The following is a 20,847-nucleotide window of genomic DNA, read 5'->3' as shown; positions in this document are numbered from 1 at the left end:
TCCTGGACTGCTCTGAAATATTTCTACCTAATTGATGGGCTCCAGCTGGGCAGCAAAGGCAAGGTTTGAGGAAGCCAACACCAAGACCAAGTTGACTGCTTTGTGCCAGAAATGAGAGATATGAAAGAGCTCGAGTCCACCCGCCTCAAACCCTTGGCAAGGATTTCAGAAACAACTGACTCCTCAGACTGCAGAATCTCTCCTGAAGCACCAAAGATGACTTTGAAACTTGAGTCAAGCGCTTGTAATCTCAGCATTCCCAGGTCATCCTCACCGTTCCCCGCATCTACCAGCACCGCTGGGAAATATAATGGGGAACACAACTGGACAGCATCCCCTAGAGATGGCTTATTTCATCAGAAAGGGAGCAGGAGCGCGTGGCTGCAGCACCACAGCACAGCCTGTTCTACAGGGAAGGGAACAGCTGCCACAGAACTGCGTCAGTACAAATGAAGGTGAAGAAAAGCAGGACAGTTGTTTCCCCTGTGATCTCACAGAGTTCACAGATGCATCAGCAGATGGCTTCGATGAAAGAAGGCCAACTGCAGAGGCAGGCATGAAGGAAAGGGAAGGCAAGTCGTATTTTGAATGGAACATCAAATGTCCGAGGAGATCCCTTCCCAGCACCTGACCCAGCCCCAGCCCTGTCCCGTGATGTACCACGGTCAGGTGAAGACAGCTTAAGCCTCAGTCATCGCTATTCACAGAGAACACTGATGTCAAAAGCTGTCACGGTGCTAGGAACGCACCAGGAGTCACATAACAGCCCCAAAGAACAAGCACAGCGTGTGGCCAATGCAGACCAATAGTGAACTGTGAATTCCATGTGCTAGCAGATATTTGAGAACAAAATGGAGCCAGGTATAAGGAGATTGGAGGGGGAAAAGAAAAACAAAACATAAAAAACCCAGGCTATTATAGAAACTTCCATTACAAACTTCAAACCTCTTGACTTATCTCCATGGATCGTGTTCCCAGAACACTCCCAGGTCCAGCACAAGGTGCTGCAGTTATAATTTCTTGCTCCTGCAGCCTCAGGAGCTTTGTGAGGTCAGTGCAGCAGGATATTGCTTCTCCTGCAAGGAACTGTCAGACTTAGCAACCTTCCCAAGGTCACGGATGAAAGCCTAACAGAACAGACAGCGCAAAAAAGTCCCAGGCTAGTGCTCCAACCACAGCCCCAGCCCTTCCTTGTTAGGGCAGCAAAATAAATCTTTGCACATGGATTAAATTACAAGCTTACACAAGGTTCGGTACCAAACTGCATGGTGAACTGTGGCATCCCAACTCCTAGTTCCTTATTCGGGCCCCTAACAGGCCACTTCTGTGAGTTCTGATTACCAACAAAGCTGCAAATGATTTAAGGCCTCCCAGTCCAAGCAGTAATTGTCTATTGTGTCTGCTGGAGCTAGTCCTTTCACGTTAAGAGATATTTCACTAAGGCAGCCATCAGATGACTGATCTGACCACAGAAGTTTCTCCCTACACAAAGGAAGCAAACACATCACTCTTTAAAGAAAAAAGAGACGGCAAAAAAAAGACAGAGACACAGAGAGAGATCATTAGCCTCACTACAGTCAGAAAATACCTTTGATGGCAAGATCACACAAAAAGAACACAAAGAAGTCGGCAAAAAAAACTCGTGGGGGAAGCTAGCTAAGGGTCCTTTATGTTGCCCAAACACAAGCAGTCAGATTTCTCTCTTCAGCCGTGTACTGTAAAGGAACAGACCTGCCAACATGGAACCAGTCTGGTGTGTTCCTGCTAGGGAGAAGGATTGTGTTGTTATGCCGTGCTTCGCCCCAGCTCCTCATTAAGGACAACGCTGGGTCCTGTGCGTTTGTTCTCTTCAGCTCCTTATGCAGCTGATCTACACGCAGGTGGCAGGGATCTCTTCAGAAGCACAGGCAACACCACGAGTATTTCCCAACCCCGCGTGAACGCTGCTTCTCCAGCAGCTCCCTGCTCAACACGAGCGGACGTTTGGCTCACACATACCTTGATCTGCCTGTGGATGATGTCTCTGGTAATGTTTGCTTTTGCCATCTTCTTGCAAGAAGCTATCGGAAGAGCCGCTGTGCATCCAAGCATGCCAACAGAGCCAAGATCCACACCAAGGGCATTTAATTACCTGCGGAACATGAGAGGGAGCAAAGAGAGACAGGCAAACACGTTAGGATGCTCATAAAACGGGGAAGGACGACCCACCCCAAATAGCAGTGGCCAGGAGCTGAAGGATTCTCTACAAAGGCTCCTTGCAGAAACTCAAGGATGGGCAGGAGCAACCCAGGACTGAAGGACACCCAACCAAAGAGGTCACCCCCAGTCTGGGGACAAGTTCAAGAAGAGAGGAACTCCAGGACAACATCAGCCTCAAAAAGCCATGCAAAGAGACCCTGCAAGTCCAGGGTCAGGACGCACCCTGTTCCAGTTTCCACCTTTGTATGTGCAGCCTATTTATGTCCAATTTTGCTTTTCCTATTTCCCAAAACCAACAAGAATTATTACACCATGAACCTATAAGGCAGTGATATTCTTGGCCACCTCTCCTCTCTTATTTACTATATTCGATTATTTTATTTTTTTTAATTAAAAAGTAAATTTACTGTATTTGGTCATAGCAACTATTATTATAATAAATAATCAATTATGTGTTCCTTAGAAACCACAACAGCCAACCCTCAGGTGAGGCTGTCATCAGAACACCCCGTTACATTAGCAATAAAAAGGGGTGCCCTTTTCTAGTTGTGTTTTAGAAGAAATGAGAGATTTCCGCATACTTATGGAGCTCCACATTGAATTCACTCCCCTAAATAACTGAAACCCCGTAAGATCAGCCACACTGCTAGAAAATCTCCCAGCTGCAGGGTTATTGTCACAACCCTGCTCCAGTCAGGCTACCTAGCAGAACACCAGCTCGTCTCTGCGAAATGATGTCATTCACCTCATTTCCATACCACAAGCCTTGTGCTGTCCCATTTTGGTATTTCTATAGTTCTCTGAAAAAAAAAACAACTCGTATTTTAAACACCATTTTGTCCTACATAAGCCGAGAGTTTTAAATTCCCTTTAACGAGCGGTCGCGAGCAGAACAAGCCGAAATATTCCAACAAGTCCTCCTGAAGGAGGAAATGCTGATTCACCCAAACGAGGATGTTTCACAGAAACGCAGCACCCAACAGCTCCGCTGAGTTCAGCCTGACAAACACTGCCCCTGCTGGTCCAGCCACCAGTTTGGGTCAAACGAGGGCTTTTTGGTCAATGCCACAGCTGACCCTACAAGTCTCGAGGCTCCTGCACCCCGGCGTGCCCCACTCCAGCTCCACCTGGCTTTGGGCAAAGCATCAGTGTGTGGGCATTTCCCCGTGGTGCCGGTACCAGGAGTCCACCTCTCTTCCCAGCTTGCAGGCTTGCCTCCAAGCGGAGGCTCTGAGCTCCTTCCTAGCTCAGCTGGCTCCTCCACGCGACCCTGTAGTGAAGGCAGAAAGGACGTTAAACCTACAGGTGGCAAGGAATGCCATGCAAACTGCAGATCAGTCGTGTAGCGGGCTCCTAGGCAGGATTTAGGGCAGCTGTAGGAGCTCTCAAAACAACACAGAAAGGCAGAGCTGTTTGAGGAGCTCCCTACTGCAGCGAGCAGCCCTTATGGCTGTGCCCGAGCCCTGTTTTGTCCGTGCTGAGGCCAAAACAGATGAAATTCCCTCAACTTTGGGCACAAGGCAGCAGGAGGGGAGGACCCAGCACCGTGTGGCCACTTGCAGCCAGCACATGGGACCGACTCCTCCCCGGTGTGAGCACTGGCAGCCACCTCACCCACACCACATGTAATTTCCCCAGCAGACACATCCCAGTAAGACCACAGCTTCCACACCCTCAGCTCATCGCAGAGGAAGAAGCTCGACCCGTTCCCCATCCGCTGGGGCAATTGGCTGAGCTCGTGCTGCACCCCATCGCCTGCTCAGCTGAAGGACACTGGATCAGGGCTCCTCGAGAATCCGCTGGCCTGAAACTGTCCTCGATCACCAGATCTGGGGTGTGTGTGCTTCTCCAGCGTGCCATCACGCTGGCACTTCAGCCAAGTTTCTTCTGCTGCAGAAGCAGCACCAGGAAAGCCAGGACGCATGCCCCAGAAGGGACTTTCGTGTTTTAAGCTTCCTAAACTTTATTACCCTCCTGTTAAGCTTGAGTCGTCTCACTCCCAGGCTTAATGGCAAGAGGCAGGGCTGTGAACGCATCTCCTCATCAATATTTCACGCCAGTTCCTGTCGTGGGATGATGAGGCTATCACATTTTGCTACCTATCCTCTGCCTTTCCAGGCGAGCTTAGAGCTGGCATCGTTCTGCCTGCTGATGGAGACCAGGTCTGCAAGGGGACAGCAGCAAAGGGCTCTCCCTCCTTCCTTCCCTCCCTCCTGAGCGCAGCCCCATCCTTCCACAAACCCACTGGGACACACGAGTGTTTCCTCCACCTGTAGCTACAGCAGGGCAGAGACCTTCATCCCCCCCCCAGGCAGGATCCGAATCCCTCATCTCCCTGCTCCAGACCAGCTTGGTTTTCTCTGGATCTCAGGAGGTCTCCCAGGGCTAAAACCACACCAGAGCACAGCAGGCAGTCGCCTCCCAGCTGACAAACACCCAGTGCTCTTCTCAAGACCCCTGGAAGTGTTTCTGTCCCATTTCTTACCTCTAGTCGTGGCTAATTTCTGAACAGCTCCTTTTTATTCAACCCCGACCTGCCACGACAGCTCAGCCAGTGCCCTGAAGCACACGCCTGGAGGAACGCGTGTTGTTGGAAAGGCACAGAGCTGCCACGCTGCACACAGCAGGGAGAAAGAACCCACACCAAGAAGCCGATTCACTTCTCAATAAGTTACTGCAAACCCACTAATAATACCATAAATCTACTCTTTGACTGTACGAACGGGATGTTCAGAAGAAAATACAAGGAGCAGAGTGATTCTGATGCTCAAGATAGACTCAAATTCCCTTCCTCTCCAACAAAGCCTCTTCTGCCACGAAGCTGTGCGCATCCTGGAGTTCATTTCGTGCCCATCTTCTGCAGGAGCACAGGAACACACCACAGGTTGGTATCTCTGTGAGTGTTTTTGGGATTGCAGCTGTGCTGTGGAGCTTCCCAGCAGTAACTCGGAGGCGTTCGCAGCAGATCATCCTCCAGCAGGTCTCAACATCTCAACTCTAGCTCTTAACAGTTAAAAGGTCAACAAAATCACCCATGAAACCAGTCCTTTGCTTGACAAAGTTGGGCGAACAAGGGTTTAAAACAAAACATTTGATGCAAACCTGACTTTAAAGGTCCCAGTGCCAGCATCCAGGGCTGCACATCAGCACGCTGCTGAGTGGCTGCCATACCTGAGATGCCAATGCAAACTTTCCAGTGTTTGACTATTAAAAAAAAAAAAAAAGACAGGCTTGGAAAAAAAAGTCAAATGGGTAAACATGAGCCTAAGGTGTCTCTCTTGCTGACACAGAGGTTTGAGTGAATGCTGTTACACGCTTAAAGGCCTCCCACAACGCACACGTGCTTGGCCAAGTGGACTCGTGGAGCTTTTCTTGCCGTTTTTTGCTGCTCGACAGGTATTCAGCAGTAAGAAACCACCGCTGCCGAGTCTTTGGCAAGCTTAAATGACTGTGGAATTGCAGGCTAGGAATTACGGAGTCCCAAACTCCCATTCCAGGCCAGACTTTTTCCATCAGGCACAGCCGGTCACAGCCCCGGCCCCACACTCACCACAAATACCTCGCTCTTCACCACACCGTTGCGCACGTAGGTCAGCAGCTGGCAATTTAGTTAAAAACTGACCCCAGTATAAAGCACAAAAACCCCTAAGCCTTGTAAGTCTCCTGGAAAGTAACCACAAATAACTGGAGAAGAATAAGCAGGGCCTCGACCCCTTCCAGTCACCCAGTCCCTTCGGAGAGCCCTGTCCAAACGTCCCCCCAAAGGGGCATCGCTCTTTATAGGGCGTTTTTTGGCAAAACTTCACTGCTGTACAAGTTCTGCTCGCTTTCCAAACATCCTTCCCTAACCATTCGTGCAGTTTCCTGGCTGTTCACTACACCAGCACAACCAGCTCACGGAAGGACAGGATTGCATCCCGCTTACAGAGCAATTTGGGATAAATCCGCGCTGTTGGTACCAGCGATGAGCACAGAAGCAGCTCCACTTTGCCCACACCTAAGAGACCACCGAGAGCTTTTCTGCTCCTTTATTACACGACCACTGCAGCACGTTTCACCGTCAGCCTTCAGGAGCATCTCCACCAGCCCATCCCGGTACCAGCCCCTTCTCAAACCTCATCCCGAAGCCCGGACCCTGTCCCACCTGGGGTTAGCGCTGGTTCACTTCTCCGACCCTCCTGCAGCGCAAAGCTCCGGAGACAAATAAACCCCAAACTTTCGCAACACTTGGCCTTTAAATCCGCAGTCAAAAATTAACAAGCCACAGCTTTCTGCAGGCTGCGCTCTCAAGACCTGCTAGGGTGCATCGGCACTGACGGAAACTGAAGGGTTTCCAGGGAGAGAACTCTTCCAAAGAGAGCTTTGGGGAGGGGGCACTTCCAAGATTCGTGGCTTTTCCCCAGCCGGCTCTCCTAATTTTCCTGAAACACTCACTCAAAGTCTAGGAGCAAAGCATTGACCCCCGTAATGCAAACAACTCCATCCTTTTACTATCAAACGGTCCCAAAGCGGCCGGTTTTGGAGGGGTGTTCTTGTGCCTCAATATTTCCCCCGGCAGAGCCACCCACACGCCCCCGCCCCACTCACACACACGGCGAGGCAGCGCCACGGCCGAGCACCCCGCAGAGCTGAGCTCCAAAGTCCAAAGCTCTGGCCTGCTGCCCTCCCAAAAAGCTCCAGCAACGCCGACAGCGGCCCCAAAGCAGCCGGGCCCCGCTCTCAGCTGAGCGACGCGACCCCAAAGCCTTCGGATGCGCCCGCGTTTCTCAGTCCCTGAACTCAAGGTCATTGGAAAACAAAAAGCAGCGGCTCACAGCCCGCGAGTCCTAGCGGAGAGGTGATTCATCCCGAGGGGAGATCCCTCTTACCCTCCCCTCCAGCATCTATAAACGCCGTCAGTTATCCAAACCCCACCAGGACCCAGAACTCAATCCCTCGGCGGGCTTCTTTAGGCTCACACCTCGCTTTCCCTGCCCCCTTTACCTTGACTTTCCAAGAGGCCACGGCTCAAACTCAAAGCTACACGGGTGGATTTCTAACGAACCCAGGGAAACGAGAGGAAGAGAGCTCGTTAGCGAAAAGGCGGCTCTGCTACAGCTGGAGGAGTTGCCAGGAGCAGCAGCAGCAGCTCCCCAGGACAGACGGCCCCAAAGCCGCTTGCACCAGGACAGGCAGGACCCGAACCCATTGCAGGTGGGCAGCAGCAGGGGGGGGGGCTTTGAGAAGCCCACCCCGCAGTGCTCCGGGCTCCATCCTGCAGCTGACGTGGTGGGGAGAAGGGGAAGATGTGAGAGCTGCCCGGTGCCAGAGCCACTCGGCCCCAAGAAGGAGTTTAATGGGATCGGGGGAGCCGAGGCCGGGCCCCTGCACGGGTAGGGGGCTGCAGGGTGCCCAGTGGGGTCGGGGAGAGTCCCACGGGAAGGGCTGGGGGGGGACAGAGGGGTTGGGGGGGGCAGGGGGCAGAAGGGCTGGGGGTGGTGGCAAATAGGGGGGTGTCCAGGAGGGATGGGGAATAGGGGCTAGGTGGGGGCTGGGTGGGATCTGACAGGGAAGGGGGGGCACTGGGGGGGGTAAGTGATAAGGAAGGGGGGTATGGGGGGGGTACTGAGAGGGGAGGGGGGCATGGGGGGGCACTGAGAGGGGGGGCACTGAGAGGGGAAGGGGGACGGGGGGGAATTATTGACAAGGAAAGGGGTATGGGGGGGGCACTGAGAGGGAAAGGAGGTATGGGGGGGGGGTTAACAGACAGGGAAGGAGGTAAAAGGGGGGGGTCACTGATAGGAAAGGGGGTGTGTGGGGGGGTCACTAACAGGAAAGGGAGTATAAGGGGGGGTCACTGAGAGGAGAGGGGGTATGGGGGGGGTCTGATAAGGGAGGGGGTATGGGGGGGTCACTGAGAGGAAAGGGGGTACAAGGGGGGGTCACTGACGGGAAAGGGGGCACGGGGGGGTCACTGAGAGGGACAGGGCTGTGGGGGGGAATGCAAAGGGCATGTTAAGGGGGGGGGAGCTGACAGGGAAGGGGACACGGGGGGGGGGCGTGTCACTGAGGGGGGTGGGGGGGGGGTCCCGTGGTCCCGTTACCTGTCAGGCCTCCCGGCGGCGGGCGCAGCGGGCAGCGGGAGTTGCGCGGCTCCATCCATGCGGGGGGGGCGACACCGGGAGGGGGCGACACTGAGGGGGGGGGGGGGGGGGACACGGAAACGGGGCCGAGCGCGGAGAAAGGGGGGGGGGGCGAATAGAGAAGCCAAAAGGGCCCCCCCCTAAAGCGTCAGGGGCCGCGGCCCGGCTACGAGGAGGTCCCTTGGGAGCGGGGAGGGCCCCTCAGGAGCCGCCCCGGCCGTGCCCCCCCGCCCCGTGCCCCGGTGCCCCCCCTCCGCCTGTCCGGGGCTCAGCAGCACCCCCCCGCCGCCACAGCCGCCGCCGCCCGCCCTACGCATGCGCTACGCCAACTGCGCCACCACCCCCCGGGCACCCGCCACGGCTTCAGCCCCGCGCAAACGGCGCAAATCGCTTTCGAGAATACCTTCCCCTGCCCGTCCTGCCGAGGGACGCCGCCCCGTGATTGACAGCTCGCCCCCGAGCCAATGGGAAAAAGGGGAGAGGGCGCTTCGGGAGGGACCGACCAATCGGCGAGGAGAGGGGGCGGGACGTGCGCCGCGCGAGGGTTGCTGGGAGTTGTAGTCCGCGGAGGGGGGGCTAGGCCCTGGGCCTCCCCTCACGCAGTCCCCTCAGGGGGCTCCCGGGGTCCGCGGCGGCCCCCGCGGTGTCCCCCGGCCTCCCCCCGCCGCCGCCCGCCTGCGGGCCGGGAGCCTCCGGGCTGTGCCTCGGTGGGCACGGCGGTAGCAAGGCCAAGGCCTGGGCTCCCTGTCAGCCTGAGAGTGTGTCCCAGTGGCAGTCCTCACCCCCAGCCCGACCCCAGTGCCCCTTCCACAAGCAGTTCCCCCCCGTGGCGCCTCAGGCTCCCCCAGGCAGCACAAAGTTATTTTTCTTATGAGGAGAAATAACCTTGTGCGAAGAGCCAGGGGGCGGCAGTGTTCACAAAAAACCTTCCCTTCGGCCTTCCAGCCCCCGTGGGACGCCCTGAGGTCCAACGCTGCTGGGCACGGGGGAAGCAGCGCTCCCGACACCAGGAGGCCGTGAAATAAAATATTTCAGGAGTTAAACATTCATCCCTCTGTGACTCACATCCCCAGCTAAACGTCCTGAAGCCTATTAATAAACTTTAATGAATAAACTCTCGTTGAGAACTTGGTTTTACAGCTCCGAGATACACCCGGCTGCTCAACAGAAGGAAATCGCTACTCCCTGTTCTGTGTTAACACGGCAAAAAGCCTCTTAGCTCAGTTATCTGCAAGATTGAGGAATTTCCCATATACCTCTCAATTTATAAAGGACAGACCAACCGTTAGCTTTAACGATTTGTCTTCATCTCGTAACCCATTAATTTATTTAGCCGTGGTCAAAGTTTTTACAGGAGATAATTAATTGTTGCCTCTGCGTCTGTCCAGGCTCTTTTAATTAAACAAAAAATAATCGGTATCCATCGCTACCATCTGTACAACAGGGTTTTATCTTCTTTTCTCAGATGCTGTCCTCACGGGGATCTGAAGCTCCACGCAAAAATCCGTCAGGCTTCAGATGCCCTTGACATGTAAGTTTTGCTTGCTGACAGCAAGGAAAGTGGGGCATGGAAGGCTTGATTTTTTTCAGAGCTGGTGATAGACATAACAGTGGCTGAAGTCAAGGAGAGCCTGGGTACTTACTCGCTCTGAATTGCAGATCCGCAGAGTTTAAGGAACTCGCTGTGGTCACAAAGGGAACTGGAGGCATGTTGGGGAATGTAAACACGGCTTTCTCATCCCAGCACCCGATGTTGTTCCATATAAACAGCACCACGGTGAGCGTCCTCATGAAATAGGGTGGCTGGATTTTCAGTCTCAAGAAACAGACAGGGAGGAAGGAATAAAACTGCCTGAGAGTTGGACTTGGCCTGCTTATTACATGAGGGAAAATAATTTAAGTCAGACAGAAGGCATTACTTAATGCTGTCAATAAGTACACGTCTCCTGTCATCAATGTATGCTGCACATATGCATGCAAACACACACAAAAAAAAATAGTGTAAAAAATGTAGAAAATTCATGATAAAGTTAAGTTTTCCACACCGTGACATAGTGAGGCAGTCACAGTGCACATGAACACAGGTTTATAGGTGTAGACCTTGCTGTGTGAGAGAGAAGCAACACGGTTTGTCTTGCAGACATCAGAGTGCTGGAGCTGGACCAGATTTTTTTTTCAGGCAGAAATGGTTCCACTAAAGCAGCTGAAATAAAATTTAGTGGCATGCATTCTTTACTTTCCACTTAACTCTGTTGTTTATTGGACCAGACCAGAAAAAAAGAAAATCATTTGACAGCCTGACCTGCATCCACTTTGCCCAGCCAATTGTGAGTTGGAAGCGGGGATGGGAGAACAGCAGCAAAGTATAAACCAAGAGGTAGTTGTGCCGAGTTCATCTTTTTCAAATAAATACACAGAGGATGAGAAAGGAACAGCTGTGTCCAATATAGAAATAGACTATACATGTATAAAAATACTCTTGTAGCTAGCATGGATTGCAGCCAGTACGCACAGCAAGGTTTGCATTCCTGGCTTCTTTGAGCAAATCTACAGAAAACAGTTCCCTTCTCTCGTGTGTCTGCCTGGGTTTCCCTCCCTGAGCAACGTAAAAGATGTTTACCTTTTGATGATTAATGTCCTCTGGAAAATATTCAGATGCTCTGGTCAAAGCCTTGCTGCAGATTCAATGTGAGGGCTGAATTCTGCATGACTTGGATGCAAACACAGCTCTGGGCATTTGCTGGGTACTGCATTAGCGTGTGCTGGGTTGTGAAATCGTGTGCTTCTGTGGCCTGGAGGAGCCTGGGTCAGTGCAGGTGCCCAGCTACACGGCTGCTCGAAGGAAAGAGGTGCAAAGTATTTCCAGGGACACACTTGTCTTTCCAATTATGAAGTTAAATGCGGAGGAGCTGTATCCACAGTATATGATTTTGCTCTCCAGGATACAATAGGATAAGCTCTGGTGTATTGTAACTTATGCAATTTGCTTGATTGGACATTTTTAAAGCTCCAGGTGCCCATTCACGCAGCAGTTTTGCTCTCCCTTTGCAGGCCAAGCAGCTCAAGCCTCGTTACGCTCCCTCCCAGTGCGAGGGTGGTGCAATTTCCAAGACTCTCAAGCGGGCATCTCGGCTGGGCCGTAAAAAGCTGCAGGTAAAGGGACTCCTCTCATGGCACACAAGCTAGAAATTGCTGGAAAAAAGCACCAAGGCAGCAGCCTGCAGGCCCTGATGGGGATATTTGCCACTATCAGAGCACTGCAGAGACGATTCATTAACTCGGTACGCAGATTTAATTGAATGTCTCCAAGTCTTTGTGTCCCGATCAGGAGGAAGCAGGAATCTCCCCTTTATCAAGAATTTACACCAACTTCAGTCATTTCCAGAGCACCAGCCTGTTCCATAGGTTGAAAGGCCTCTGTCCAGCCAGCGTTATTCAGCCAGGCGAGTGCAAGCACGCTCCCAAAGTAGCAAGAAGTTAATTTGATGCTGCATCCCCCACTGGCAAAGGTACAATGGTGAGATACGAGACGGGTCGTGCCAGCCCACCACGGCTGTTGATTGATCTAGGCGTGAGGAGGTGGACGAATCTGACCCAGTTTTAAGGGAACACTGTACCGGTTTTAGCTTCTCAGAACTGTTTCTGAAAGAAAACCAGAGCCAGTGTTTGCTCCTGAAGCAGCGTCTAGTCGCCTGCACACTCCCAGCACCAATCCTGCTGCAGCTGAGACACAAATTAGCTGCCATAGTCTAGGATCAGGCTTCTCACCCAGTTATGACTAAGCTCTTTCAAAAGGAGAAACATTCAGGATTTCTTGCTTAATTGGTAAAACAGATTAATTTGACTATTGAGAACATCACCAAGCGGAAGAGAGGAATTGACACACCTAGCTGGTTCCTGCTCAGGCTCGTGATTCGCGTTAATTGATGGCTCACGTTTGTCGTTGATCATTTCCACCAGCAACACGGCGTGCTCCCTCTTCCCGCCCAGGTCTGCCAGAGGACGAACGTCGGCGTTTCCTGCAGCTTTCCCCAGGCACCATCATGCTGGAAGCTGATGCTGTTTTAAAAGAGGATCGTCGCTGATTGAAACCAGCAAGTCAAACCTTCAAAGCTCTTGGGTTTGAGCTGCCACGTGTCTTGCCAAGAACCCACGTCTTCCCCACACCAAGTGCCCCCAAGGATCAGGGGCTGCATCTTTAACAAAAAGCTCCATTTCCCCTGACTTTCAGTCATTAAATCAGTTCAAAACTCGCGCCAGCTTTAATGGCTCCAGTGACGCTCAGGAACAGCGCGGCAGAGCCAAGAAATCAGGCGTGTGGTGCTGAGCAACCCCCCCCACACTACACCCGGGGTTTTATTAGATCCTTATCAGATTTCCTGCTGTCTAGGACGAAGGGCACGGAGCTACCAGCAGGCGCAGATGCGGTTACAGCAGCCCGTCGGCCTAGAATAACAGCCAGTACCCACCAGGCCCCTTCTAACCCCACTGGAAGCTTTACAAATCCCACAGCCCCGTTCCCCTCTCCCAGCAGCAAACACGGAGGAGGCTGCTCTGCTCTCCCAGTGCTCTGCTGTCCCCAGCCCTGCAGTGTCACCCCCCTGCACCCCTCCAGCAGCACGGCTTGGGCCCAGGTCCCCTTTCCCTCCCTTCCTTTCGCACCTTGCATTATGGCCCCTTTGCCTCCTGGTGCCCACCTCGCCCCTCTGCGCCCATCCACGCATTTTCACCCCCCTCCACGTGCTCAGCCTGCCTCCACGCACCTCCCTTTGGCGCTGCACCACCCCGCACCGCACCTACCTCCAAGATTTGCACCCATGCCCGCCTCATGCTTCTCCTCTGTGCACCCTTTTCAACCCAACCACGCCCTGCACTGCACTCCACCTTGCTTTTAGCACCCCCTCATTTCCCTGCCCCACCCTTTGCACCGCACCCCTCGCCCCCACGCACCCCCCTTGCAGCTGCCCCCTGCCCTGCAGTAGCGCCCTCCTGCTCCTCTGCTCCCCCTTTTGGGTTCTAACCCTGCTTTGCAGCTGCCCCCCGCCTTGCCGTGCACCCCTTGCCCCCGTGCACACCCCTTACAGTTCCACCCCACTTTGCAAAGCCCCCCCACGCCCCTTCCAGTGCCCTCTTTCCAACTGCACCCCACTTTGCAGCACACCCCTCAGCCCTCCAACCCCCCTTTTCCAGTTGCAACCCACTCTGAAGTGCTCCACTTTCCAGTTGCACCGTTTTACAACGCACCCCATTGCAACGCCCCCTTTCCAGTTGCACCCCACTTTCCAGTGCCCCTTTCCAGTTGCAGTTTCAAAACACACCCCCCTTTCCAGTGGCACCCCAATTTGCAGTGTCCCTGTCCCACTTGCAGCCTGTTTCACAGCACACCCCCACTTTGCAGTGCTCCCTTTCCTGCTGCACCCCGTTTCAAAACACCCCCTTTCCAGTCAAACCCCATATCACAGCACACCCCGCTTTGCCGTGCCCCCTTCCCAGCTGCACCATCCCAAACCACCTCCCCCTTTCCAATTGCACCCCACTTTGCAGCCCCCCCTTCCCACTCGCACCGTTTCCCAGCACCCCCCACTTTGCAGCCCCCTTTCCCAGTTACACCCCATTTCCCAGCACCATTTCCACTCCCCTCCCCACTTCCCCCGTTTTTCAGCACCCCCTTTCCGCGTGCACCCCCCTTTTGCAGCACCCCCTTTCCATCTGCGCCCCCCTTTCCATCTGCACCCCCACCCAACACCCCCCTTTCCACCCACCCCCGCTTAAACCCCGCACCCCCCCCACCCCCTTCTCTTCTCCCACCCCCTTCCCCTTTATTTTTTTCCCCTTTTTCCCCCTTTTTTTTTTTCCCGCCCCTCCCCGCCCTGCCCCCGGCCCGGCCCCTCCGCCGTGCCCAGGGCGCTGCATTCCGCAGGCGCTGCGGGACCGCCTCCGCCCCTGCCTCCTCCCCGCGGCCGCCCCGGCCGCTCCGGGGGATGTTCCGCCGTTCCTCCGCCACCCAAGCCCCGGTCCCGGTCCCGGCTTTTCGCAGCCTGCCGCCGGGGCTGCTCCGAGCCCGCAGCACCCGTGGGTCCCGGTCCCCAGCGAGCCCCCGCCGCGCCCTGCGCCCTGCGCCATGGCCGCGCTCCTCCTGCCGTGGGTGCTGCTGGTGTTGCTGGGCTCGCTGCTCCCCGGGCAGGGCTTGCAGGCCAACCCCATGTTGGCTTCCGAGCCTTCCCGGAGACACCCGGCACCGCTACCGGGGGGGGAAGCCGGGGGTATCACCGCCGCGCCGCCGCCGGCCACGGCGCAGGAGATGCACCCGCTGAACAAGCAGGCGGCCAACCACTCGGGTGAGGGGCACCAGAAGCACCGCAAAGCCTTCCCCGTGCTGGACATCGACTACGATCGCATCCGCATCCCCTTCGAGATCTCCCTCTGGATCCTGCTGGCCTGCCTGATGAAGCTGGGTAGGTCGGCGGTGGTGCTGGGTGATGGGGAAGGGTCCCCACCGCGAGCCACCGACCCCGGGGTGAGCGCCCCGCGGTAGCCCCGGGAGGGACCCCCTGGATTCCCAGGGAAGGTGCTGGCAGCATCCCGGGTGCGACCCCCGGAGCATGCAGGGTGCGACCCCCTGGCTGGACGGGGCAGCATCCCCGGGCAAAGCCCCCTGCACACCCCGGGCAGCCCCCCGGGCACCCCAGGACGGGGGGCGCATCACTCTCCCCGCGACCTTGTGTCTGCTGCAGGCCCGGCAGCCGGTGCAGCGGGCACCCCAGCCCCCTTGGTGGGGGCAGGCTTGCTTGTCCCAATGCCCAGAGCATCAGCGAAGACGCTCCCCCAAGCACTGACCATCCCCTCTTTGGGCAAGGGGCGTTTTAGGTTTCCCTGACATCATTCGGGAGGCAGGCAGCACCGGGGAGGAAGCGTCGGCTTCGTTGCTTTGTTTCCTTCCCGAACCACAGCCGCCTTTTGTAACCTTGGAGAAATCACTTACAATTTCTCCCCGCTTCGGCCTCCCCTTCCTCCCGGGAATGGGGCTGGGCATCCCAAACCCCCTGCTGCGGCGTGTTTTCCCCCGAGGATCCCTGCAGGAAGGGTGGTGAGCAGCTGGGGGCCGAGGCTGGGAGCAGACCCCGCGGGATGAGGGCTCTGGGAAGGCAGCAGCGTGCCGGGGCGGCCGGCGGGTTTTGGCCGAGTGTTTCCCAAACTTCTGCAGCTGGGTCGATAGCGAGCCAACCACCCCACAGCGTGCCACGGTGCCACCACCTCGCACCCGCCAGCACCCAAGGGCCAGACCTGGGGAGGTCGCGTTGGCCCCGCTCCAGCTGGGGATTTCGAGGGCAGGTGAAATGTTTGCCCGTCCCAGCCCTAGACTGGGTGATGGGAGGGAGGGAGGGAGGATGTGTGTTGCCTTAATTTTGTTCCTTAATTACCATCAGGGCCGTAGCAGCGCTAGCAGCTCCTTCTGGAGCACTGCAACAGATTGAAATCTGGCTGGGGGTCCTGAGACATCACAGCCAGGGACATTTCCCTCGGGTGCCTGCTTTAAGCCATGCTCCATCCTGCTCCGGTGGGTCCCAGAGACCCCAGACGTGGCTGGGATCGCGGACACTCCCTGCCTAAGTTTTCCCCCAAAGCACCTCACCCCGTTCCCAGCCTGCTGCGAGCGTGCACAGGCCGGTAAAACCCCATTTCCCTAACCCCTCCCGCATGTTTTATTCACGCGGAGGCAAATGAGTGAAAACGTTTCCACGCCAGAGGCTTCCCGGGCGAGCAGAGCGGCGTGGCGAGGCGGAAAGGGGCCGTGTGGGTTTCGGCCCTTCTGGGCTTCCCCCGTGGAGCAAAGTGCTTCAAAAAGCGTGGGTGGCTGTAGGCAGCCTCGCCGCAGGAAACGCGGCCCTGAAACCTCTCCCATGGCTCACCTCGCATCTGCTAAGCGACCTCTGCTAGCTGCTCGGGGCTACAGCACCGCGGGCTCTGCCGCCTGTCTTGGGGAGTAAAAAGAGTGATGAAATCAGGAGGATCTGCGCCGAAACCGGAGGAGAAAGGAGGGGCCAAACACAGCTGGCCCCTCTCCAGCCAGGGCTCTGCTCTCGGCCGAGCTCAGGGCACGATTTGGGAACCTCGGCTCGCTGCCCGAAGCCCCCCGTGGGCAGCGGAGAGCCCGTGGGGCACGGGGACATCCCCACGGGCAGCCAGAGGCTGTTCTGGGAGCCTGCCTTGAAAGTTTGGGTTTGTTTGCCTTGCGTGGAAAGTTATTTCTGGCCGTCAGCTGAGCTCGGTTGGTTCCCAGTAAAAGTATTCCGCAGGGCTGTGCGGTGATGGGGAGTATTTTAGGAGCTGCCTCGTAGCTCTGGCAAGGGTCCCTCGAGGACGGCAGGTGCTCTGCAGGGATGCTGCCGATGCCAAAATCGTACCTTCAGCTACCGACCTAGCAGGGGTTTTGGCAGCAGAGCCGTAACGGGGCTTCGTCCTCCTCCGTGGCCTCTTCCCCAGGGTTTTGAGACTGCGTCAGAGCGAGGGGGACGGCGGGGCTGGCTCGGTGTGCTGTTCCCATGTTGCTGGTAGAGCTGAATATTCAGGCTCCCTCAGCTCCATCCCGTCCTGCATCAGAAGAAGTTACACAGAAGTCAGCACGTCGCCTCTGGGTGTCCCCAGCTGGTGTCCCCAGGGGGTGACCGCATGGCGCAGGCAGTCCAGGGGCTCCGAACCACTTCCAGAGCTCTCCCTTGTGCCAGGAGATGCAGCCAGAGCCTTGTCCTGCTGCTGGGTTTCTCCTCATTGCTCTGGGTAATTCACAGGCAGCCTTTGGGGCTTAAAGGGGGACATCCTGCTTTTTGGGACAGGACACGTCGCTTGTGGCTGCCGCGTGCCTCGCAGGCGTGGGCTGCTTCTGCGTTGCCTCATCCCAGCGCGGAAGGGCACGGCTGCTGCTGCCTGCTGCCTGCTTCCCTTCGTGCTCAAGCAGAGTTTTCAGCCTGGGGGGGGGAAAAAAGGGGGGAGGGAGAGCCACGATCGGGCTTTTCCAACGCCCCACCAGCTACGTGCAGGCCACATCTGGCGGTGCCCGTGCCAGGAGCGGAGCTGGGTCAGCTCGCGGTGTTGCAAGGAGACTTTGTCTCAGCCTGTTGCGTGTCCCCAGCACGTCAGATCTCCAATCCCTCTGTCCCCGGCCTCCCCGCTGCCTTACTCACCTCCTCCAGGCTGTTTGCGAGGGCTCTGTAAGGGCACCGGGGGGGTTTTCCTTGGCAGGGTGCTGGAGGAGCGGCTGGGGAAGGGCTGGGTGCCGTGCCCAGCACAGGACCTGCTGCACAAACCCCGTGTCCTGAGCCCAGCAGCGGGGGGAATGAACGACCTTTCAGCTCCAGCAGAGGATCAGGAGCATTTGGGTTCAGCTGTAAACATTTTTCCGTTTTGGGGAAAAGGGAAGCAGTGAGTCAGGGCTGGGAACAGCCGCTTGTGGTGAGCGGTCCCCTCGCTGCCTCCTCCAGGCGCTTGCTGGGGCCCGGTGGTCGGAGCCCTGCTGCAAACCAGCTCCTGCCCACCTGCGAGGTTAGCTGCGTCCCCAAAGCCCCTCTCAGGTCCTGCCTTTTGAAACAGAAAAGCACAGCAGTCCTATTTCCCTCCCGGGGTCAGGTTTGGTGCAGGACGGCCGTGTTATTTGTAGGGTCAGCTGCACCGAGTGGCTGTCCTGCATCGGAGAGCTCCCGGGTCCCCACGGTCCCACATGGAGCAGCCTCACCCCACTGCACCAAGCAGCTCAGGCAGGTACCGGGGTCACGATTTCCTACACGTCTGCTCAAGAGACTGCTGCAGAGGTTACCTACGAGGCAGGGCTCTGTGTCCGAGCTCTCCTGCCCTGCTTTTGCTCGCTGGTGCATGCGAGACGTTAATTCAGCGCCCGGCGCAGCGGGCTCTGCTCGGAGCCCGTAGCAATCACTGAGTCATTGCTCTGCCTTCTTTCTTCCTCCTTCTCAGCCCTTTTTCTGTTTGTGTGCCCAGGCTGGGGCTGTTTGGGGTGTCTCCGTCTCTCACAGTCTGGCAGCAGCTTGTGCCATCCCCATGCCTGCAGGAAAATCCCCCCCATGGCCCCTGTCCTTATCAGAGCCCCATAAAACCTCCTGGGGAGCGTGTCCCTGCAGAGCCAGCTGTCCTGGCACAGAGGGAGCCCAAAGCCCTGGGATTTGGTGTCACGTCTCAGCTCCGTTTGCAGGGCACGAGGCAGGCACCGGGTGCAGCTCCTGCGTTCAGCGGCGGTGCTGCGGGGGCGGTGGGTTGCCTTTGGCCAGCTCCAGCCGGCCGTCCCTGTGTCACTGCTGGTGTCTGGAGAGGAACGAGATTAAGGAAGTCCCTTGGGGCCTGCGGGCTGGTGATAGGAGCTGAAAAAAGAAGAGCAAAACGTGACCGACGCACGTGGGGTTGTGGGCACAGCAAGCCCGGCGGGGGCTGGGGGCAGCTGTGGGCATGGGGGGTCGGATCCTGCGCTCGGAGGAGAGGGGACGGTTTCCAAATTGGCGAGGGAATGTTTTTTAGAGGCTGACAGCTGCAGTCTGACAGCCAGACTTGGGTGCTAAAACGCTTGAGCGCTTTTCAAATGCCACCCTCTGGTTTTCAGCCTGCCGCATCCCCATCTCCTGGGGCTGGGTGCTCCTGGAGGGGCCACCCCGGAGGTCTCACAAAAAAAACGTGGGTTTGGGGCGAGGACTTGTTGGGGTGAATGAGCCGGGTAGCAAACCTGTTGTGCTGGAGGCAGGGAGCGGGGAACGGCAGGTTTGGGGTGCAGAAATTCATCTCTGAGACAGGACACGAGGGGACGGCACCAGGACAGCAACGCCGTTTGCAGGGCTCGGGAAAGGAGACGAGAAGAAATGTTCGGACGTGCTTCAGCCTTCATCATCGCGTCGGAAATACGTCTGCATGACGTGGGGCGTGAGCACACCCGGGGTTATCTCTGCTCCCTGTTATCTGGGAGTTATCTCTGCTCGCCGTCTGCCTGGCAGGGCTCTCGGGCTCCTGGGGTGAGGACACGGGGAGCACGGCGGGGCCGCTCCGTGGGATGGGTTTGGCTCCGTGGGCTCTGGCATCTGGGTCTGGGCTCTCTGATGTGGGTTCCCTCGGGGACCCCAAGGCTTGTCCTACAGCCTGCCTGCTCGTTATGTGCAGGGGCTGCAATTACCAAGGCAGAAATGAGGGCTGAGAGCGCCCCAGACCTCGCCACGCGTCGCCCCGTTTGCGTCGGCGAGCTGGGGGCTGTCCTGCAGGGGACCCGAGGCCTGGTGAATAACCAAGGGATGGAGCTGGAAGAACTGCTGCAGCTGGAGCCACCCAAGTGTAAATTGTCGTGCTAATGAATTTAAACAGCCTCTTCTAATGCTGACTTGTTGCGTTGGGCTTCCTGGTCGGGGAATGATCCAGCGCTCGCTGTGGTTTGCCGTCTCTCCCTTTCTGGTTTGCCTTCTCAGAAGGAACGTCCACGGCGTTGTTTTCTTCCTGCCCTGCCCGTTGCTGATGTCTGAGCAAAAAGAAAACGTCCAAACTGTTCCCTCCGTGGATCTGAGAAAACCATTCCGTTAATTAGGGCTGGAAGAGCGAAAGGTTCCTGCTGTGGGGTACAGGATGGTGATGGAGCGGGGAAGGATGCACGCGTCTGAGCGCAGTGCTGCTAATCACAGCCCGGCCCTCCCCAGCGAGGCATAACGCCCATTAAAACAGAATTATGTCTGGTTTGCAGTCATGACTTTCCCCTGCACGGGAACCTCGTCACCTGCTGTGCTTTCTGTACCCGAAGGCCGTTCGGGAACTGAAGCTTTTGTTTCGTCCCATTTATTAATTGTGCCAGGGGCCGGGGAAGGGCGAGCTTCCCGCAAAGCTTGCAGGTGGGATTTGGGGTGTGAGTGTTGTTTGGCAAAGTCCTGCATGGCCAAAGCCCAGATCAGCGCTGGCCCAGCTTTTGGGGAGATGTCGGGAAGTTGTCCCTGCCCTGAGACCTCAAATAGACCTGGGATGGTTTGGGGTTAGAAGCAGAAGGAGCTGATATTTGGCCCGTTTGGTTTACAGGACCCCGCATCAAATGGTCCCAGTGATGTCCTCCACCCCAGAACCCTCAGACACGCAGCCACGGCTTATCCACAATACCCAAAGCTGCCGGAGATCCCTTAGAAATTAGTGGGGTGGAGAAGTAGCCTGCTGCCTGCAATTAGCGTGGCAAAACAGGTTGTGAAGCATGCATGGAGAATGCAAACCGGCTGGAGCTGGAGGGAAGGGAGAGGGTCCTTCTTTGGGTTACGGCACAGGGAAGGGAGCTCCTTGTCTGCAAGGGAGGGACGGAGAGCTCAGGGGATCTGGGGAGCTCAGGGGACTGGGGTTTGGCTCTGGGCTGTCCCAGGGTCGTGCCGGAGGCAGCCCTGCACCGAGAGCATCGCCCCAGCCGGCGCTCTGTGGATGCGGCTGTGGGCACTGAAAGAGGAAACTTTAAGCAAGCAACGATGAAGATAAATTACTGCAGCTGCCTCGTAAACATTTGATTACTTTCTTTTTT

The 20,847-nt window shown here is 56.5% G+C and overlaps 2 protein-coding genes and 1 long non-coding RNA gene across 6 annotated transcripts in view; 2 read left to right on the top strand and 1 right to left on the bottom strand.

Annotated features, from left to right (window-relative positions):
- Positions 1 to 13,269, bottom strand: part of WDTC1 (WD and tetratricopeptide repeats 1) — a 30,798-nt gene extending 17,529 nt beyond the window's left edge. The window contains exons 1-4 of one of the 2 annotated variants that reach the window (XM_013101581.5): positions 13,122 to 13,269; positions 12,208 to 12,380; positions 9,965 to 11,963; positions 1,999 to 2,131 (exon numbers count right to left, since the gene is read on the bottom strand). In XM_013101581.5, the coding sequence (XP_012957035.1) occupies positions 1,999 to 2,091 (93 nt within the window). In that variant the 5' untranslated portion in view covers positions 2,092 to 2,131; positions 9,965 to 11,963; positions 12,208 to 12,380; positions 13,122 to 13,269. Of the gene's footprint in view, positions 1 to 1,998; positions 2,132 to 8,282; positions 8,651 to 9,964; positions 11,964 to 12,207; positions 12,381 to 13,121 lie in introns of those variants that run through there. The other variant, XM_027443872.3, reaches the window with a different exon arrangement.
- LOC119713607 (uncharacterized) lies at positions 6,788 to 12,576 on the top strand. Of its 3 annotated transcripts, none has more exons than XR_011804782.1 (2): positions 6,788 to 7,392; positions 9,267 to 12,576. It is a non-coding gene; the product is annotated as an uncharacterized lncRNA (long non-coding RNA). The 3 variants fall into 3 exon arrangements; XR_005260805.2 differs by having other exon boundaries at positions 6,788 to 7,571; positions 9,787 to 12,576; XR_005260804.2 differs by having other exon boundaries at positions 6,788 to 7,571.
- Positions 13,270 to 14,228: 959 nt separating the features above from the next.
- The window catches only part of SLC9A1 (solute carrier family 9 member A1), a 29,388-nt gene continuing 22,769 nt past the window's right edge, over positions 14,229 to 20,847 (top strand). Inside the window, exon 1 of the mRNA XM_027443859.3 lies at positions 14,229 to 14,776. Within this exon, the coding sequence (XP_027299660.2) occupies positions 14,443 to 14,776 (334 nt within the window). The 5' untranslated portion in view covers positions 14,229 to 14,442. The remainder of the gene's footprint in view (positions 14,777 to 20,847) is intronic.

The sequence above is a fragment of the Anas platyrhynchos genome, chromosome 24, assembly GCF_047663525.1.
Source record: "Anas platyrhynchos isolate ZD024472 breed Pekin duck chromosome 24, IASCAAS_PekinDuck_T2T, whole genome shotgun sequence".
In the NCBI taxonomy this organism is placed as follows: Eukaryota; Metazoa; Chordata; class Aves; order Anseriformes; family Anatidae; genus Anas; species Anas platyrhynchos.
The sequence above is the reverse complement of the archived record's forward strand: the minus strand, read 5'-3'. Positions and strand labels throughout refer to the sequence as shown.